The following is a 19,008-nucleotide window of genomic DNA, read 5'->3' on the forward strand; positions in this document are numbered from 1 at the left end:
TCTCTCTCTCTCTCTCTCTTAGCGTCTATGATGTAGCGGTTAGGCGCTTCGCAGTCGCCCACGGGAGACCAGAATTTGATCTCCGAGTGGGGAGAATTTTCATTGACGTATCGATCTCGGTCTCCTCTGCTGGGATGTTAGCCCGGGTTGACCCTGACATGCAGGGATGGAAGCCTGCCTCCTGGTCGAGAAGAGTAAGCTTACAGCTCACAAAGTTTTAAGTAACTCACCAAATATTTAGGCAAATAAGCTCGCCACAATTAGGAAAGAGAAAAAATGGGTTTAGTATGTCTGAAAAGTTGGCCGACGAGCGTTTCTTCTTTCTTGAATGTCAAAGGTCATCCCCAGTTTCTGATACTATTGCTAATATTTGTGTGAGGCATCACGGTGAAATCATCATTATCATTGCCTTTCTCACGCTGCACCAGGGTATAGGTTACGAACAAACATTTTCCACCTTTCTCTATTCTGGACTAGCCTCTTGATGTTATTCCATGTCTTCCCACTTTTCTGTTAATCAATTTCTGTGATTCTTCTCCACGTACCATGCTATCTTCCCCTTGATCTTTTACCCAGTGGATTCCAATCCAACACTGGTGAAATCAGGCGCTAGTCAAAAATGAAATCGAAGTAATAATAATATAATCGATATTTTTCTGCCCATTGGGACACTTTCATTGATTTTAAAAATTTTGACTAAACACCTCGTTCTTCCGTCTAAAAATACATTTCTGTAAAGACTTAACTGAAAAACAAAAGTTGATCAAAAAGGCGCAAAAATATAAATGAGCAGTTTCCAGGGACACTCAACCTTTGAAAGTCAACAAAATTTTGTAGTCCTTTTCTAGCTAATTTTTTACTTTTGACACCAGACGACCTACACCCTACACTCTCTTCACTCGCAAATTTTTCGACTCCAATCAAGATAGAATAGGTTTGGTTTTAAAAAAAAATCCAAAGCAGGACCGATGAACAATAAATGAAAGATGATACCAATGATTCCACAATAAGCCCAAAATTGACGAGCACCTGATTCCATCGCGATGACCCACAATTACTCTAGCATGAACGTTCTGTGTTGAAGAATAAAATCCACTTGTTTGAAAACCGAAAAGCTTGCAGGTTTTATTCACATTTTATAGATCCACACGTTTAGTGGCTTAATTTATTGCAATATGCTTAGAGACATTGGAGGTGTTCAGAAACAATCAACGTATTGAGTTTCTCTAGAATATATTTCATTTCTCAAAGCAGAACATTCAATAACCAATGTGCAATGTAAACAGAAAAAAAAAGATTTGTTCCGTATATTCATCAAGAAGAATATTTGATCACCAAAGCCCGTAGCTTTCCCAGCGTCAGTTCTTTATACTTCTCCCCAAAGTGATTCCTGGCGAATAAAAAAAAGTACATGACACAAATATAATGTGTGTTCCTTTTTCTCTGTCAAATTAAGTTACATACGACGTACGATATTACACCTTGTATAATGTGAACCTGTAAGAATTTCGCGATCAAACATAACCTTTTTCTGCAGGCGTGAAGGTTTCTAACTTATTTCGCATAACAAATAGCACTCATTTGAGTTATACTAGCCTCCCTTAGAAATTTAGAGTTTACCACGATAAACGCTTCTGAAATCTATCACAAATACATGTAACATACAATTGCGTTTACATACTACTTTGTGACATAAACACTGCTCTGAACAAATCTTGAAAATTCAAGATCGGTCAATGATTGATTTCTTTACAGAGTAAGTTTTAAAAATAATATAGACATTCTTTATTATAACCAACCAAAGAGCTTATATTTATAGGTTTGTTGAAAGGTTGAACAAAACATTAGTGTTTTTGTATAAAGCTGAGAGACCAATGAGGGATCCAGGCTTGTCCGCGGTTGAGTAATGAGCCGTTCTCTAGAAGAAAAAAAATCCTGTCATCGGTGTCGCGTTGGTATTGATGATAAATTAGACAAATTGATAGTAACTCAAGTTCCTGAGTTTTGTGGTAACGAATGACGCCCGTGAGCGAAAACTGTCAATTTCTTCTGTCTGTCAGTCTGTCTGTCTGTCTGTCTGTCTGTCTGTCTGTCTGTCTGTCTGTCTGTCTGTCTGTCTGTCTGTCTGTCTGTCTCTCTCTCTCTCTCTCTCTCTCTCTCTCTCTCTCTCTCTCTCTCTCTCTCTCTCTCGTATTCAAGGCCACCATCCGCGCTATTTACCGATTAGCGCAATGTTACGATTGCGATGCGCGTTTTAACTATCGTATAATTGTACAGCAATCTAAAAATTGCGTTAATATTTTATACTTTAAAAAATAATAATAATAAAAAATTCACTTCCATCTTTATTTTTTTTTTTTTTACGAAAGAGGCTAGCCGTACTTAATTACGGCCTGCCATTTCGTACTTTTTCTCAAATCAAGGAACATTCACATGTATTTTCAAAAGAGTAAAAGTAAGAAAATTAAAATTAAAATTAACATATTATGAAACTGAAGAGCTCACAAGAATGATACAATTATACGATAGTTAAAACGTGCAGCGCAATCTTAAGATTGCCGCGCAATTAAACGATCATTAAAACGCGCAGATTTTGCGCCGATCGGTAAAGAGCGCAAAAAACATGCATATATTATTTTCAGGCATTATTTATATATTCACACACCCACCAATGGTTCAGGTAGTGGAACATGACATACAGCTCCTCCCTGTCTTCAAAGCCTGGCTGCTTTGGAAGGACACTATGGTAGGCGGTGGAGAACTTGGCGTCATACTCGTTGAACATCTTGGCCAGAGCAACGTCATACTCCGAGTGTCCGTAAAAACATGCAGGGTCGAAAATAACTGGGGAAAAATGTGCTTCCATCTAAACATCGATTTTAAAGTTTCATGTCTTTCATAATAATATATAGTCCTATTATTTAAGACGAAAATAATTCAATTACTCTCACCCAGAAATAAATTTGTGGCGAACTGTTTCTTGCATCTAAATACATGTAATACATTTACTTTACATAAAATAGACGCGCTTATATTATATGCATTCCTATTTTAAAAATTACAGAATCAACCAGTCACTAATTTGCCAAACAATAATGACCAATTTATCATCTAAAGCTTCAAGCGACTTTTTCTACCAACAAACAATCAAACAAACGAAAACAAAACCAAACAAACAACTTATAAACAATTAGATCTAAGCAAACAAACAAACAAACAACTTATAAACAATTAGATCTAAGCAAACAAACAAACAATCAAACCAAAAGAATCAAACCAAACAAATCAAAGCAAATTTTGAAAATCATGGTTTCCAGATTTGTACCCAAAAATATGCGAAGACACTGATAGTCATTTTTGTTGACGGAAAACTAAGGTGATAATTAATAATGTCCTGAAAGAAAAAAAAGTACACATGTAACTGCACTTTTCACAATCACTAAAAGGTAAATTAAAGACAAAGAAAGAGCAATAAAAATGAATGGATGAATGAATGGATGAATGAATGAATGAATGAATGAAAAACAAGTCCCGAAGGATCCCAGCGAACTATTGCTGTGTATTTCTAAAATGTAGTGACGAAAAAAAACCCCAAAACGTATGTACTGGTGATGTCAGAAGCGTTGTTTGTACCAAATTTTGCTCCTCCCTCAAGCAGCAATTCCCCTCACTCTCTCAGTCCGGGTTCGAACCAGCTGCTTCACCTTCAAAGTACCATGAGGCACAGATAACACACGGTAAACTCAATTTCAAGGATAGCTTGTACAATTTGCCATTCCATGATTGATATTTTATCTTTAATGTTTCGCTACTACACAGTCGAACCTGTGTAAGACGGAATTGCAAGGGAGCCAGAAAAAAATTCCGTCTTAGACAGGGGAATTTAGGGGGAGATTGAGGTTGGGGGGGGGGGGGGGGGGTTCAAAGGCCCAGCCGGTGGGATCAAGGATCGCTTGTCCGATCGGCAAGCAGTGGTCAAAACTTCACACCTCTCAGCTGCTATCCTGTCTGATAATGACATGCGTCAGTCTTACTTTTCCAATTACCACCAGTGTTTGCCTTTCATAGGATCACTGTTTGACCTATTAAAAACAGAAACGTTTGAACATCTCCTTTGCTTCCACCCTTAGCCCCACCCATCGGTGTAACAAGCACAGTCAACCAATGCCACCCCTCACTGCCATCATGTAACAACGATTCGTGGAACTCTTTTCTCGGCAGGCATTGGTCAAACTAATTTCACACCTCTGACTTTTGGCTTGGCTACCCAAGAAAGTTTCCGTCGTGGCTCGCTACTCGAGCACTCTCACGGGCTGTCGCGAGATTTCACACTCACATTACACTGACCATCTGCACCGTTCAGGGCTCACATGATGGGGTAACATTTACCCCCAAATTGCTCCCCTACTCCCCTTCCTCGCCCAGCGGCATGACCATAGCGTTAAGTTTAGAGCCGGCGGAACCACATTTGCGAGTTTTGTTTCAAATCAGGGTTGAGCGGGCAAAGCATTTTCCGTCTTAGACAGGTGAAACCCTCGGTAGGGAGCGGATTTTTTTTCCGTTTCCGCGTTGGACAGGTTTCCGTTTTATACAGGTAATTAAAGAGGAATATATATCAAGGGGGAAGCGGGGAGATTCCGTTAAGACAGTTTTCTGTTTTACACAGGTTTCCGTTAAGGCAGGTTCGACTGTACATGTACCATCAGCAGATAACTCATACGGTAAACTCAATTTCAAGGATTGCTTGTACAATTTGCCATTCCATGATTGATATTTTATATCTTTAATGTTTCGCTACTATATCGGTTTACCCGAATTTTGAAAAGGCCGCTGTGCCGAACACATTTCGCTACTTCAGAATTAAGCCAACAAAGTTCTATCTGCCCAGTACCTAGTTTGGAGAAATTTGGCGTCAAATATTTTGAGCTTCACAATCATTGAATACCTTGATAACGACTCATCGTAATTTTACGATTTTGATAGAGCAGTTGATTTCTGATCTCATGGTTACCCGAAAAGGCCAAAAATGACATATATAGAACATTGCAATTCTAAGGTAGAACTAGCGATTTGCCAATCTCTGACGAGTTTAAATATCCATGCTTGACTGCGCAATGCAAATTATTGTCTAACTAATTGGGTTACACGGGAATTATTCTTATTTTTAACTCACTCGGCTGGTCCTAAAATCAATAAGAGCTGACTTAGGCCGCCACCTGAGCAAAAAAAAAAATTAATTCCTGCCAAACGGAAAATGTTTTTTTTTATATGTGTCCTGCACGGTCTTTGATAGGACCTTACGCAGTTGCGAGCGTCGTAACCCCCCCCCCCCCCAAAAAAAAATTAAAAAAAAAAATTAATAAATTAAAAAAAAAAAAAAAATATATATATATATAGAGAGAGAGAGAGAGAGAGAGAGAGATCTATATAAAATTAAAAAAAAAAAAAGTAAAAATAACAATAAAAATAAAATGAAATAAAATAAATAAAATGAAATGAAATAACATGAAAACATAAATAGATTAAATAACCAAAAAAAACAACAACAACAACAAACAAAATTCTTCAACAATGTCTTCAACTTTCCTGAGAAATTTGTTGTTTTGTTTTTTCAAATTTGTGCACCTTGCCTAAGCTAGTTTTCTAGAATTCTTTCAGAAGCTCTAAGAAGATATCTGCAAGCCACAAGAGCGGTAAAAATCCAGCCTCCAGTTCACTCTCACACTATTACTACACGCAAAAAAGGTTTGAAATGTTCTCGACCCACATGCATTATTATATTATGCAGATTTTGCATTTAATTTTATTTAGACCCAAAGAAGAGAAGCATTTGAAGTACAAATTACATCTGTCTCCCCCCGGATTGTCTTTCGTATGTTTTCAAAACTGCAACCATTCATTTATTGTCTCACCTTTTCTGTTACTAATTTGATGTGCTGCTCAATTTTTCTTGCAAAAAATGCCTGAAAAGATGTAGTGGAAAAACAATCAAAGAAAGTACATGTACAATAATAAGGAGTATATCAATAATAATAATAATGATAATAATAATAATAATAATAATAATAATAATAATAATAATAATAATAATAATAATAATAATAATGATAATAATAATAATAATAATAATAATAATAATGATAACAATAATAATAATAATAATAATATTAATAATAATAACAATAATAATAATAATAATAATAATAATAATAATAATAATAATAATAATAATAACAATAATAATATAACAATCATAATACTATTTACATATTATATTAGTGAAAGTTCGTCACTTTCGTCGCCTAAAACTTCCGAACCACACAACTTTCCAATTTGACAAAATTATTAAAGGGCGCACGGTTTCATTGATGAGCCTGAAGTCACTGTAGTTTACTTTTCAGTTTTTCATTAGTTTCGTTTAAATGTAATCTTAGGAAAGTCCGTCTTCTAAGATGCCACTGTAAACAAGTGAGGTTTCCGTTCACTAGCCGTGCGCACTCTTCCACACCTTTAAAATTATGGAGTGTACAACTGCAAAAGCGGAATAGAGAGAGAATCAATCTATACATCTATTACAGATTTGGCAACTTGGAAACGCATGACATGTGTCACTTTTCTCTCAAGATGTATTGCTCCATTCCAGTAGAGTGTATAGTAGGCCAATGACCTTCAGTTGATGTTAATGCACTGATCATCCCTTTCATCGAAAGGGGGCCCAGCTTGTAATAATAATAATAATAATAATAATAATAATAATAATAATAATAATAATAATGATAATGATAAAATGGATACTAATAATAATGATGATAATAATAAAAATGATAATGATTATAATGATGATAATAATGATAATAATGATGATGATCAATAATGATAAAATGATAATGATAATAATAATAACAAAGATAATTATGATGATATTAATAGCACACATTACGCAGTATTGTGAAGTTGTGTGTGTCTACCTTCTTTATCTGTCTGTCTGTCTGTCTGTCTGTCTGTCTGTCTGTCTAATGTTTTTAATTCTTCATGACTGCCTCTCCTTCATCTTGTCTCTCTGTCTGTCTGTCATCCATTTGCTCAGTTGGTAGCATGATGAAAAATTACACGGGTGGCTTCTCCGGCCGATCCCTTTGCCACGAAAAGGGGCTGCTGCAGTTCGTTTTGCACCAAAAAAGGGCTACTTATGTTCGCTTTGCTCTAAAAAAAGGGCTACTATCGGTCCCTTGGCCCTGAAAAGGGGCTTCTTCCACTGGTCCCTAGACAAGGAAAAGGGCCACTGCTTGCCTTTGACCCTGAAGAAAGGCTGCCCACCTCTGGAAAAAGAGGGCTTATAATGCCGGTCCCTATTGGCCCTGAAAAGGGTCTACGCTTGTCCATGGACCCTGAAAAGGGGCTGATCGTGGCTCCTCAGCCCTGAAAAGGGCTACTGTTGTCATTTGGCCGTGAAAAGGGGCTGCTGCCAGTCCTCTAGCTCTGAAAAAGGGCCAATGCGTTTGTTGCTCCCCTCAATTTTTTGCTCCGGAAAAGGGCTACTGCTGCCCTTTGGCCCTGAGACAAGGGCTACTGTTGTCCTTTAATTGGCCCTGAAATAGAGGGCTTCTTCTGCCGCTCCCTTGGCCCTAAAAAGGAGCTACTCTCGTCCCTGAGCCCAGAAAAGAGGGTAATCCTGGCCCCTTAGCCCTGAAAAGGTCTACTGCTGGTACCCCGGCTCTTAAAAGGGGCTACGCTACTCCTGGTCACCTGGTCCTCAAAAAAGGCTACAGACAGACAGACAGAAACAACAGAGGGAAAGTAAACACGTAGGACCTGCTAGCAGCGCCCTCCAACCACCCACTTGCAAGTGTTTACTTTGGGGAAATATTCCGCATGCTTAAAACAGCACAAGAAATTCTGGTGTTTTAGATGAAGTTATCTCTATCAACATATTGCTAATGTCGTCACAGAGAGTTGAAAGCTTGAAAATTAACGGCAACTATTTGGCAACTTTTGACATTTTTAGGGCAACTTTTGGCTACTTTTGGGAAAAAATGGCAACAAATGCAGATGCTAGCATAATACACGTACGTATTCTGGCAGGAGGGGGTTTTCAATTCACGCCCTTAGTTGGGTGTGGGGGGAGGGGCGAGTAGGCGCTATCGTGTATACGATAATATAACCTCTGCAGCAAGTGGTAAATACCAGCCATGAGTCCGACCACTCGTTGTCTTGAGGGAAAAACCCAAAATAGTTGGACGTCGGGAAGCCAAATTTCTCAATGAAAGACAAGGTGGGGTCCTTGTGTATTGAGCGTTCCGCTTTCTCCGCGCGGGTGCGTGATTCAGAATTATGAAGATGAAGTCTGCAGAAGAAATCAGAAGAAGGCAGCCCTTTCTTCATAACAGCTTTTGAAATTATCGTTTATTATCTTTGACAAAAACAATTATATATATAATATCAATAAAATGAGTCTAATTCTGAAGAACAGAAGCATCTCAATAAGACCAAAAAAAAAAGTTTTAAAAGCGTTGTGTCGTCAACCCCTTTATAATAGGCTGTGGGTGTTGGACAATACCAAAGAAGGTGTGGATAAATATGAAGAAACAATAATGTGATTTTGGGGAGAAACTGTTCAGAATTCTATGGAAGGAAAAGATCAAATGAAATCTTTCTAAAAAAAAGTCCAAAGTTGGCTGCTTACTGATAAAGATAATTAAAAGAAAAAAAGTTTAAGCGGTTTTGGGGACACGAATAGACATAGATCTGGATGCCTTGAACATTTTGCTTAGGGTTGAAATCCATACTCCGCGGTTAAGAATAAAGTTATGTACAACAGAGTCTCGACATAATAAAGACTTCCCAACACAGGAATCGAACCCTCTTCCTCAGCCTGCAACGGCTGAGACCCTACCCTACTCCACAGAACAGGTTTTTTTTTTCTTTTTTCACCAGAAAATGGGAAACATACTTTGTGGTTTTGTGGAAAAAAAGTTTTTTTGTACATCAATCGCACACTTGTTACACACGATGGCCAGACGCAGTCTATAGATATTAATAAATAACATCATCTTATTGATCAACTGTAGGCCTCTGCATATCTTTTACAACTCCTTCAACACAATTTATGTTATTCACAAAGCAGGAATGATAATATTATTGAAGGAATTGAATGAACAAATCATTTAACCCTGTCCGTACGTCGTGTTTTACTATCGTATCCATACGACGTGGGGAACTCTGTGCCACCACTTTCCAAAGAGGAAATGTACAAGTTAATCTGATCCGTACGCTTTGCTTACTCAAGTCTGTAAAAATGATTTTTTGAGAAATGCTGAAAGTTTCAAAGAGATCTTCGCACAAGAAGTATTCTAAAATATGAAGAATACAAGCCCGGAGGTACAAAATGACCCCAGGGCGTACGGATAGGGTTAAGCTGCAGGCGGTTGGGTCGTTAGTGGGCTGTTGCCAATACGCCCGCTACCTATACATCCTTTGCTGCGGCTTTCAATACACTTATTTGGTAATTTTCAACAAAACTCATAAAAATACAATCAAGGTTCTCAAAAGACATACCGAGCCATTTGTTCTCCCAAGGTCTCAGTCCATTTGGAGAGATGTTTGAACTCGGTAAACTCCATGACTAAAGCAGCAGGACCTCCAGACGCCGCTATCACCTGGACCAGGTATACGTAGGACGTAATAGTAATTTTAAAAAATAATAATATGTGAGGCAGCGTGGTGGAATCAGGCTCTCGTCAAAATAATCAAAGTGAAGAAACTTGCAGTTTTACGCAGGTGTGTAAATTTTTATCAAATTTTTGTTTTTTGGCTCAACACATTTCAAGCTCGTTAAGGAACTCATTCCTATGTGGATTTTTCTGAAAAGCGTTGATTAAAGGCACAAAAATGTACATTTTTTCAGTTACCACGGACTCTTAAGCTAACTAAATAATGATCTTTTGCGGTCATTTTCTCACTAATTTTACCTCTGAAAACAGCTGACCCCTACCTCCTTCTTTCGCAAATATCCCGACTTGTATTCAAGAATGATAAATGGATATTTTTTTCATTCAAATAAAGACAAGTGAACAAGCTTTAAGATGATACCAACCACTCTACATACTCAAAAATTGACGAGAGCCTGATTCCACCACGCTACGCTGCCTCACATATGAATATTGAGGTGATAAGCTGTCTCTTTGTGTCCATAGAGATGTTTGGATGAGATAGGAGGGGTGCAAGCTGGTAGGTGACAGTGTTGGCTTTTTGAGTCCACATTTCTAACAATAGTAATAGCTTACTTAATACACGAAAATGTTACTACTTGTAGACCTGCACTGCCCGCTCATAATATTATAACCTTATACCGTTGCGAGCGTCCTAAAACTCTTAATACGCGGTGCCCATTGCGGATGGGATCGGGTCGGGTCAGGTCGGGTCCAGAGCGATCGCCCGACTCGTCGCCTGAAATACGGGGTGCCCACTACGTCTGGATCTGGCCGATCGCCCGACTCGTCGCCTGAAATACGGGGTGCCCACTACGTCTGGATCGGGCCGATCGCCCGATTCGTCGCCTGAAATACGGGGTGCCCACTACGTCTGGATCTGGCCGATCGCCCGACTCGGTCGCCGGAAACTGAAAACAAATGTTTTCACGTATATTTTTTAGGCGACCGAGTCGCCCCGATCGGCTGATCCCATCCGTAGTGGGCACCCCGAAAAGACGATTAGTCGGGCGCCATCAGCTTGTGCTACGGTAGCCGCTTTGGGCCCTCAATCTGACCAACAAACCGACCCGACCCCACCCGATCCTCCAAAGGGCACCCCATATTAACTAAACTAAAACTAAGACCTGCACCTATTTTGTGAGCATGACAATGAACAGCTATGATCTGCAATCGTCAAGATGGTGTTCTATGATGTAAAAAGCCCGTTTCGTATACATATACAACAAATAGGCGTCAGGCCTACGATTAACACTTTACGGCTGATTTTTTGTGCGCGAAGTTCTTACTGCGTTGTATGGCTCATTAGTAACTCGTGACCTTTTTTTTGTAGTACACCCAAAGGAACCAAGAACAGCCAAAATAAAAACTGATACAAAATACAGGTGTATTGAAAACCTGCTAGGATATGAAATCAAGCCATACTCACCAATGAAGAATTTGTAGGTCTAAGGCTTACAATTACCGAATTAAGTAAGTAAGGGTTTAAATGAAAGGGTTGGAAAACTGCTATCTGTTCAGAAATTAATGTTTCGAGATCGAATCGATGCGTAAAAAGCAGAAGTATAGCTTTAAAACTAAGCCATTTAAGAGGAGGGGCCTCCGAACGGAACGTTCGTCTCCGATAAGACCCATTCAGCTTGAAAACTCCTGAAAACAACGAGAGCTCAAACGACATCTGTTCAGTAATCCAGCATGATACCAACTACTGAGTTAATGGAGGCCCCACTTAGTCCGTTTCAGTTGTGATTTTTTAAAAGGGACTTGGGGATAAGACACTTTTTTCTTTCCTTGTCATACAATGGTACTGCACTGACGCATTAAAAATACTGCACCTTTATTGGCGAAGGAACTTTCACAACTCCGGTGTCCTTTAAAGTGAGAAGACTTTCAAACTCTCCTTGGAACATGTCAAAAGCCTGAGAGAAATTCAGAACATAGATTATATATATAATTATATGCGTATAAATCGTTGTATACAAAACAAAAAGAACATTTCTCTTTTTAATTCCAAGAATTGAAGATTATAATAATTATATGATATGCATTGGGTGGTGTGCGATAATAGCGTTAACATAATATGACGGGTCAGAAACCAGAAAAAAATACATGCCAAAGTCAGCCCAAAAAGTGACTGATATAATATCATTTTTGTGTTTCAAGCTCGAACCCCCGAACCGGCAACCTCACGATTACGAGTCCGGTAGCCTCACCACAAGGCTACCGACGCCATTAACAAGCCTGAAGATAATAATATCAACTCTATATGCCCAAAAATTGGCGAGCGCATAGTTCCACCGCCTCGTGACACATAATAATAGGGTTCAAAAGTAAGGCCTGACAGTGCTTGTATAAAAATAAATGGCAAACAAATAGAGAGGCACGGTGGTGGAATCAGGCTCTCGTCAAAATAATCAAACTTAAGAAACTTGCATTTTTCCGCAGGTTTGTGGATTTTTATCAAATTTTTGTTTTTTGACTCAACACCTTTCATGCCCATTAAAAACTAATTTCTGTGTGGATTTTTCTGAAAAGCATTGAATAAAGGCACAAAAAATGTAAATTTTCAGTTACCACGGACTCTTAAGCTAAGGAAATAACTATCTTTGGCCGCCATTTTCTCACTAATTTTACCTCTGAAAACAGGTGACCCCCACCTCCTTCTTTTGCAAATATCTCGACTTGTATTCAAGAAAATGGATATCTTCTTCATCCAAATAAAGACAAGTGAACAAGCTTTAAGATGATACCAATAACTCTACCTGCCCAAAAATTGACGAGAGCCTGATTCCACCACGCTGCCTCACATAAAGACTTCAGAGGGGAAATACTATTTGCCGTTTTCGCCTTGTGTGAAACCACACGCCCTAAGTGCAAACAGTTTGTTAGCCCTTACTGCAACCAGTTTGTTAGCCCTTACTGCAACCAGTCTGGTAAAAATGGTGAAATGGTATAGGTTTATTCGTGCAAAGTACATTTCCCAAGGATGCAATGTCGGACTGCAACCAGTCTGTCTGCGTGCAACATTATGTCACTTCATACATTGAAGGGGTAAGCTTGGGGCACGTATGCTTCTCTACTCAGTCTACTGATTTTAAGAGAAATCCTTCTGCTGATATAACACAATGTATCGTATGGAGATGGGCAGAGGAAGATGGAGAGAGAGAGAGAGAGAGAGAGAGAGAGAGAGAGAGAGAGAGAGAGAGAGAGAGAGAGAGAGAGAGGGAGAGAGAGAGAGAGAGAGAGAGAGAGAGAGAGAGAGGGAGAGAGAGAGAGAGAGAGAGAGAGAGGGAGAGAGAGAGAGAGAGAGAGAGAGAGGGAGAGAGAGAGAGAGAGAGAGAGAGAGAGAGAGAGAGAGAGAGAGAGGAACAGACAGACAGACAGATAGACAGACAGACAGACAGACAGACAGACAGACAGACAGACAGACAGACAAAGGGACAGACAGAGGAACAGACTAAGACAGAGTCAATACATCATTATATATCTGAAAATGTTTTATTTTAATCAATAGCACATATGGCAATAAATGCTTAGAAATAGTTTCGGATGATACCTGAGGGCTTTTTGTGAACTTAATGAAAACACGACCCCGATCTGTTTCAAAGCCGCGCCCTTCACAAATGGCCCCTTTTCTTGTGTAGCCAGTCTGGCGTAGGATTGAGGTGCCTAGCTCCTGCTTGATCTGTTCATCCACTGACTCCTCCACTGCTGTTCTCTGTCAACGTAACACGAAGAGAATGATAGATCTAATAATAATAATAATAATAATAATAATGATAATAATAATAATAATAGATCTAATAATGATAATAATAGACCTGATAATAATAATAATAATAATAGATCTAATAATAATAATAATAATAATAATAATAGATCTAATAATAATAATAATAATAATAATAATAATAATAATAATAATAATAATAATAATAATAATAATAATAATAATAAAAACAAAAAATAATAATAACAAGAACAAGAACAAGAATAAGAATGAATAGGGAATACGAATAAGATAACAACAACAATAACCACGACGACCACGACGACGACGACGACGATGATGATGATGATGATGATGATGATGATGATGATGATGATGATGATGATGATGATGATCATATATTTAATATATGATTTGACGTACATACTATTTCATATCCATACCACTTCTTGCCATAGCCTTAAATTTTTCTCTGGTCTTCCCGATTTGTTTTTATCGCTCCTTTTGATATTATGACGTGTATGCGCGCACTTTTTTTGCTATAGCGTGTAGTCAATAGATTTTCCCATTATATTTTTTGTACATGTTCCTGAAGAAGCCCTTTACCGGGCGAAACGTCGAACGAGCTGTGTATAATACATATTTTCTGGAAATACAACAAGGTCTTAACTGTTTTAATACCTTCTTTATACAATGATGATGATGATGATGATGATGATGATGATGATGATGATGATGAAGAGGAGGAGGAGGAGGAGGAGGAGGATGATGAGGATGATGATGATAGACTAATAATAACAGTAATACAATTAAACCAGAGGGAAACTGGTAAATTTTTACTTATGCACCCACACAGAGATGCACTGATTTGAGGGGGGCTCTCGTGGCCAAGAGGTTAAGGTGTTGGCCTCTCATTCAAAGGTTCCAGGTTCGAATCCGGGTAGCGACCGAAACATTTTCTTCTCTAAATTAGGCTCCTTTCACCTCACTTCCTGCTCTCTAGCAATGTTCTGTCGTCTGCTTTCGTCTCCTCTTTCAGCCCCCACCCCCTCACCTCCTTTGCCCCTTCCTCTGGGCTCCTGATTCTTTCTGCAGCCTTTCTTCTGCTACTCCTTCGCTTCTTTAAAGTGAGCAACTTGAACACGTGCCCTCCGAGATTTTTAGCCCTTACCCGAGAAGGTTAGGTGTGGATCTTTCCTATCAGAAGATCAGGGGTGTGGCAGAAAGACAGCAGTAAGGAGGAGCCGGGAGTAGCAGTAGAAAGGCTGCAGAAAGAGTCAGGAGCCCAGAGGAAGGGGCAAAGGAGGTGAGGGGGCGGGGGCAGAAAGTGGAGACGAAAGCAGATGACGGAATATTGCAAGAGAGCAGGAGACGAGGTGAAAGGAGAACATTTTAGAGAAGAAATATTTCCGTCGCTACCCGGATTCGAACCCGGGACCTTGGAACGAGATGCAAACACCTTAACCTCTAAGCCATGAGAGCCCCCGTAAGAGTTTTATTGCTCAGACAATACAATAAGTCACAATAAGGTCATGCTGAAGATTTGAGGTGTTAGAAACTTACAAGAGAGTAACAAACACAAAAAAGAGGGAAGAAAAGGTCGACAGTTGTTTAGCAGGAAAAAAAAAGCAAATCACACCAGAACACCCACCAACCACTCACTAGCAATGACTGACTTTGTCAATAAATGTTTGTTTCAGTGTAATTAAGTGTTTTATGGCACTTGCGACACAAGAAGGTCTAGTAAGTAATAGAGATTTGAGATGTTACAAGAAAATAACAAACACAAAACAAGAGGGAGAGAAGAGAAGGACGTAAATATGTCCTGGATCTTCCATTTTTTCAATTTGCTTTTTTCTTTTTTTTTTTTAGCTTTCGGTGAGATATTTTATTCCACAGCTTCCATTTATGAGTTTTTCATTTTCCTCCAGAGTTCTTCCGATTTAGTAATGTTTTCCAGAGCTTGGAATTTCTTGTTTACATCTATACAGAAACATTCTTTCAGTTCTTTATTTGTCATTAAAAAGATCTACGTCAAATTCTCGTTGGTACTTTGACTTTTTAAGTTTCTTCAGTCTCTTCGTCATTTTACACACGACTGGTATATGGCCACTATCACAGTCTGCTCCTGGTCACGATTTAGACAATTTTATTGCATTTCTAAAACATTTCTGAATGAGTATGAAGTCTATTTGGTTTCTACTTCTATCGCCAGGACTCTTCCAGGTGTATCGTCTTCTCGAGTGATTTTCCTACCAGGTGTTTGGAATCACAAAATCATTTTCTCTGTACCATTCTATCAGTCGCTCGCCACGTTCATTCACTTTAACCAATCCCCATGGGCCAACTCTTCTATACGTGTGCCTCCTAATTTCGCGTTAAAATCCCCCATGACCCTGGTTAATCTTGTGATTTTAGCTGTTTCATTGCCTTATCAAGGTCTTCATAAAAGGTCACTACTTGCTCGCAGTCATTCTCTGATGTTGGTGCGTAGTACTTGGATGACATTTATCTTTAGTTTTTCCTTGAAATTTATAATAATATAGCCACAATGACTCTTTCTGACACTCGCCGATAACCTATGATGCTTTTTAAATGTTGTTTCATTAAATAAAATTCGTATTACTTTTTCAAGGGTTTTCTCTTCCCGAATATAGACCAACAATTGTTTAGGAACCTCTTTTGATCAAACCTACTCCCTCCCATCTAACTTCTGAAAGGCCTCACTTTTGCTAGAGGGAGAAAATTACGCTTTTACTAAAAGCTAAGTATTTACAAGGATTACGACCCTTGAGTTATTTTCTGTCGAAATTGTCTAAGACGGTCACCCATTGTGGAGAAGAATTTAAGTGGTTGTCCTTGACAGGTGGAAGTCTTTCGCAACGTCATGTTATAACGTTACCCCCCCCCCCCAACCCCAGCAACAACAGCAACAGCAACAACAACAACAAAACCACAAGTGGCTGTTTTTACAAGATATTGTCTTACAAAAGACCGTTTAACACGTACTGCATTCCCCCATTGACCCCTCTCCCCCTTCCCCTCAAGAAATGTCAAAAAGTTATTTCCTTTTTTTCACCAATGTATTTTTTTTTACGCCTCCATTGACACGATTTAGATCTTTTAGGTGGCGGGCTTCCTAATGTACCGGTAAAACGGACACAATGCCTCATATTACAATACGTAACTGCACTGAAAGGGGCGTTAAACCTTTAGATTATTATACATGTATTTGCCATAGGACCAACATACGACGCACTAACCATTCTGTCGTTTTCCCCGTGACCAGTGACCAGAGTCCACAGGAAGGGGAATCACTCTAGAATAAGAATCCAACAGGTTGTGAGTGACCACGCCTGAATGAATGCGTGCTTTCTCATCGGAGGCAGGCGTGCAGGATGAAAAATCGAAAGTAGGCCGCGTGACTGACCATTGTTGATAGTTACAATACACTTTTCGGGTGCATTATTTCGGAGTTAGCTGTGACTTTGCACTTCTGCGAACGGAAAAAGAATTACAAAATGATAATATTTTAAACGTTACATATTTTGATCTGTTATGATAGATCTATCATTTACGTTTGCACAACAGCCACCTTTCCTCTACTAGTACTAGGGCGCAAAATAATAGGCCTACATGTAATGTGATTTTTAAAAAAAGTTTTAGTAAGCATTTTACGGCACTTACAACAAAAGTAGGTCATCACATAAGGCCCGACGATCAGAGGTGTTACAAGAGAGTAACAAACGCAAAAAGAAGGAGAGATAAGAACGATAGGTGTTTTTTAGGAAAGAAGGAACAAACCACACCAGAGCAGCCACCAACAATCGGCTCTTAAATTTAATTGTATGCAATGTTTAATTGCTTTGCTTGTTTGGGTAAAGAGAAGTACACCGAAACAAGTATGGTCGTATAATGCTGGGAAAATGCAATATAAACAGATAAGATGCGATAGATAGAATTTTAAGAAAAGGAGTCGGACCTTCATTATTAGTTCATTTATGTTAAGAGACGCCCGAGATATGGCCATCAAAATTGACCTAAAAAATCAGGCTTGGCAAAATTGTGCAAAATCAGACAAAAACAAAAGTGTGTTCACATGTGTATGTTTATGTGCACCAACACTGGTGGAATGGACATGTATGAATATTAAATGAATAGAGAATATTATTGTCTCTGCAATGAACAGCATCTTCTGGAGATATTTTCAGATCGGAGAACAAAGCAGTTACAAATATCGCACAAAAACCTGGATTTAAGTTTTAACATAACGTGTGCTCATTAGTATTAGATCTAATGAAGTTTTTGTTTAGAAGCTAAAGACTTCGTGTCACGAAACCTTTTTTTAATTTGCACATGAACTGTGTTGGTTAGATTTTGGACATAATCATTTGTCAGGGATGAAATGAGCCCACAAAACTGCCATGTTTTGCGTGGTCTGGTGTGGCATGAACATAACCGTCTTCATGAGAATCACTGGATGGTGCAGTTTAGTGGACTACATCCCTTAAGTGCTGGAACGTCATGTCTTACCCTTTTTTTTGTCCAGGTGTATTTTTGTCCAGGTGTCATTCGGGTAGTCATCTCCATGTATAGCAAAGAACTTTCTTACAGGGCCAATGCCACTAGATAATTCTTGGAAAACCAAATCAAAGCGACGTTGGAGTGGTCACCAGTAAATAGCCACGCTGTGACTCCTACAGGTATGTGATGAGTGAAGTACCATGAAAGAGCAGCTGAAGAAAAGCTACTTGCTCCGAATTCAGACCCTTTTTTTTGTAACTCTCTGTGATATTTGGGATGAAATGACGGATAATTATGTCTAAAATCTAACAGAGTTGATACCCAAACGGTTCGAGCACTATACAAAACGAATGGTTCCTAAGCAAAATAACAATGGGAACATGTAATATTTAAGTCAAAGTTTTGCATGGCATTTGTGATTACTCTATTTACCGTTTTGTTTGAAAGTTTCGTGACAAAATATCAAAATAGAAATATATTGTTTGTTGCAATACAAAATACTCCTTTCAAATCATTGGATTTTAAATGTATGTCCATTCTATCAATACTGATGCTCCTCAAAAGAAACGCGAAGAAAATTTTATGTTTCATTTATTTCGCACAATTTTGCCAAGCCTGATTTTTTAAAGGTCAGTTTTAAGTGACCATATCTCGGGCTTCTCTTAACATAGATGAACTATTAATGTGTCAGATGATGCAGAATTCATTTGAATTTAAATTGGTATGCTGCAAGAGTAGGTAATGCGAGGCTTTAACACGATGATTTGTTAATTACAATTTCAAGCTTTTATAAATTTTAATATATAATTATTTATTACTATTACGATAATGTGTTTATTGTATTATCTAAGAACAAACCAACAGTTAGCAATCTGACTGTCACTTATAAAGCATTTTCTCGGGGGCTCTCGTGGCCTAGAGGTAAGGTGTTGGCCTCTCATTCAAAGGTCCCGGGTTCGATTCCGGGTAGCGACCAAAACATTTTCTTCTCTAAAATTGTCTCCTTTCACCTCCTTTCCTGATCTCTAGCAATGTTCTGTTGTCTGC

The 19,008-nt window shown here is 38.7% G+C and overlaps 1 protein-coding gene across 1 annotated transcript in view; it reads right to left on the reverse strand.

The window, feature by feature from the left end:
- Nucleotides 1–1,099: 1,099 nt before the first annotated feature.
- LOC101860105 (fructosamine-3-kinase) overlaps nucleotides 1,100–19,008 on the reverse strand; it is a gene marked incomplete in the record, with an annotated part of 20,153 nt that continues 2,244 nt past the window's right edge. Inside the window, 8 exon segments of the mRNA XM_035970280.1 lie at nucleotides 1,100–1,390; nucleotides 2,670–2,844; nucleotides 5,913–5,963; nucleotides 8,185–8,344; nucleotides 9,556–9,656; nucleotides 11,543–11,626; nucleotides 13,264–13,425; nucleotides 16,701–16,913. Coding sequence (XP_035826173.1) covers nucleotides 2,677–2,844; nucleotides 5,913–5,963; nucleotides 8,185–8,344; nucleotides 9,556–9,656; nucleotides 11,543–11,626; nucleotides 13,264–13,425; nucleotides 16,701–16,703 — 729 coding nt within the window.

This window comes from Aplysia californica, unplaced genomic scaffold (genome assembly GCF_000002075.1).
Source record: "Aplysia californica isolate F4 #8 unplaced genomic scaffold, AplCal3.0 scaffold00246, whole genome shotgun sequence".
Classification (NCBI taxonomy): domain Eukaryota; kingdom Metazoa; phylum Mollusca; class Gastropoda; order Aplysiida; family Aplysiidae; genus Aplysia; species Aplysia californica.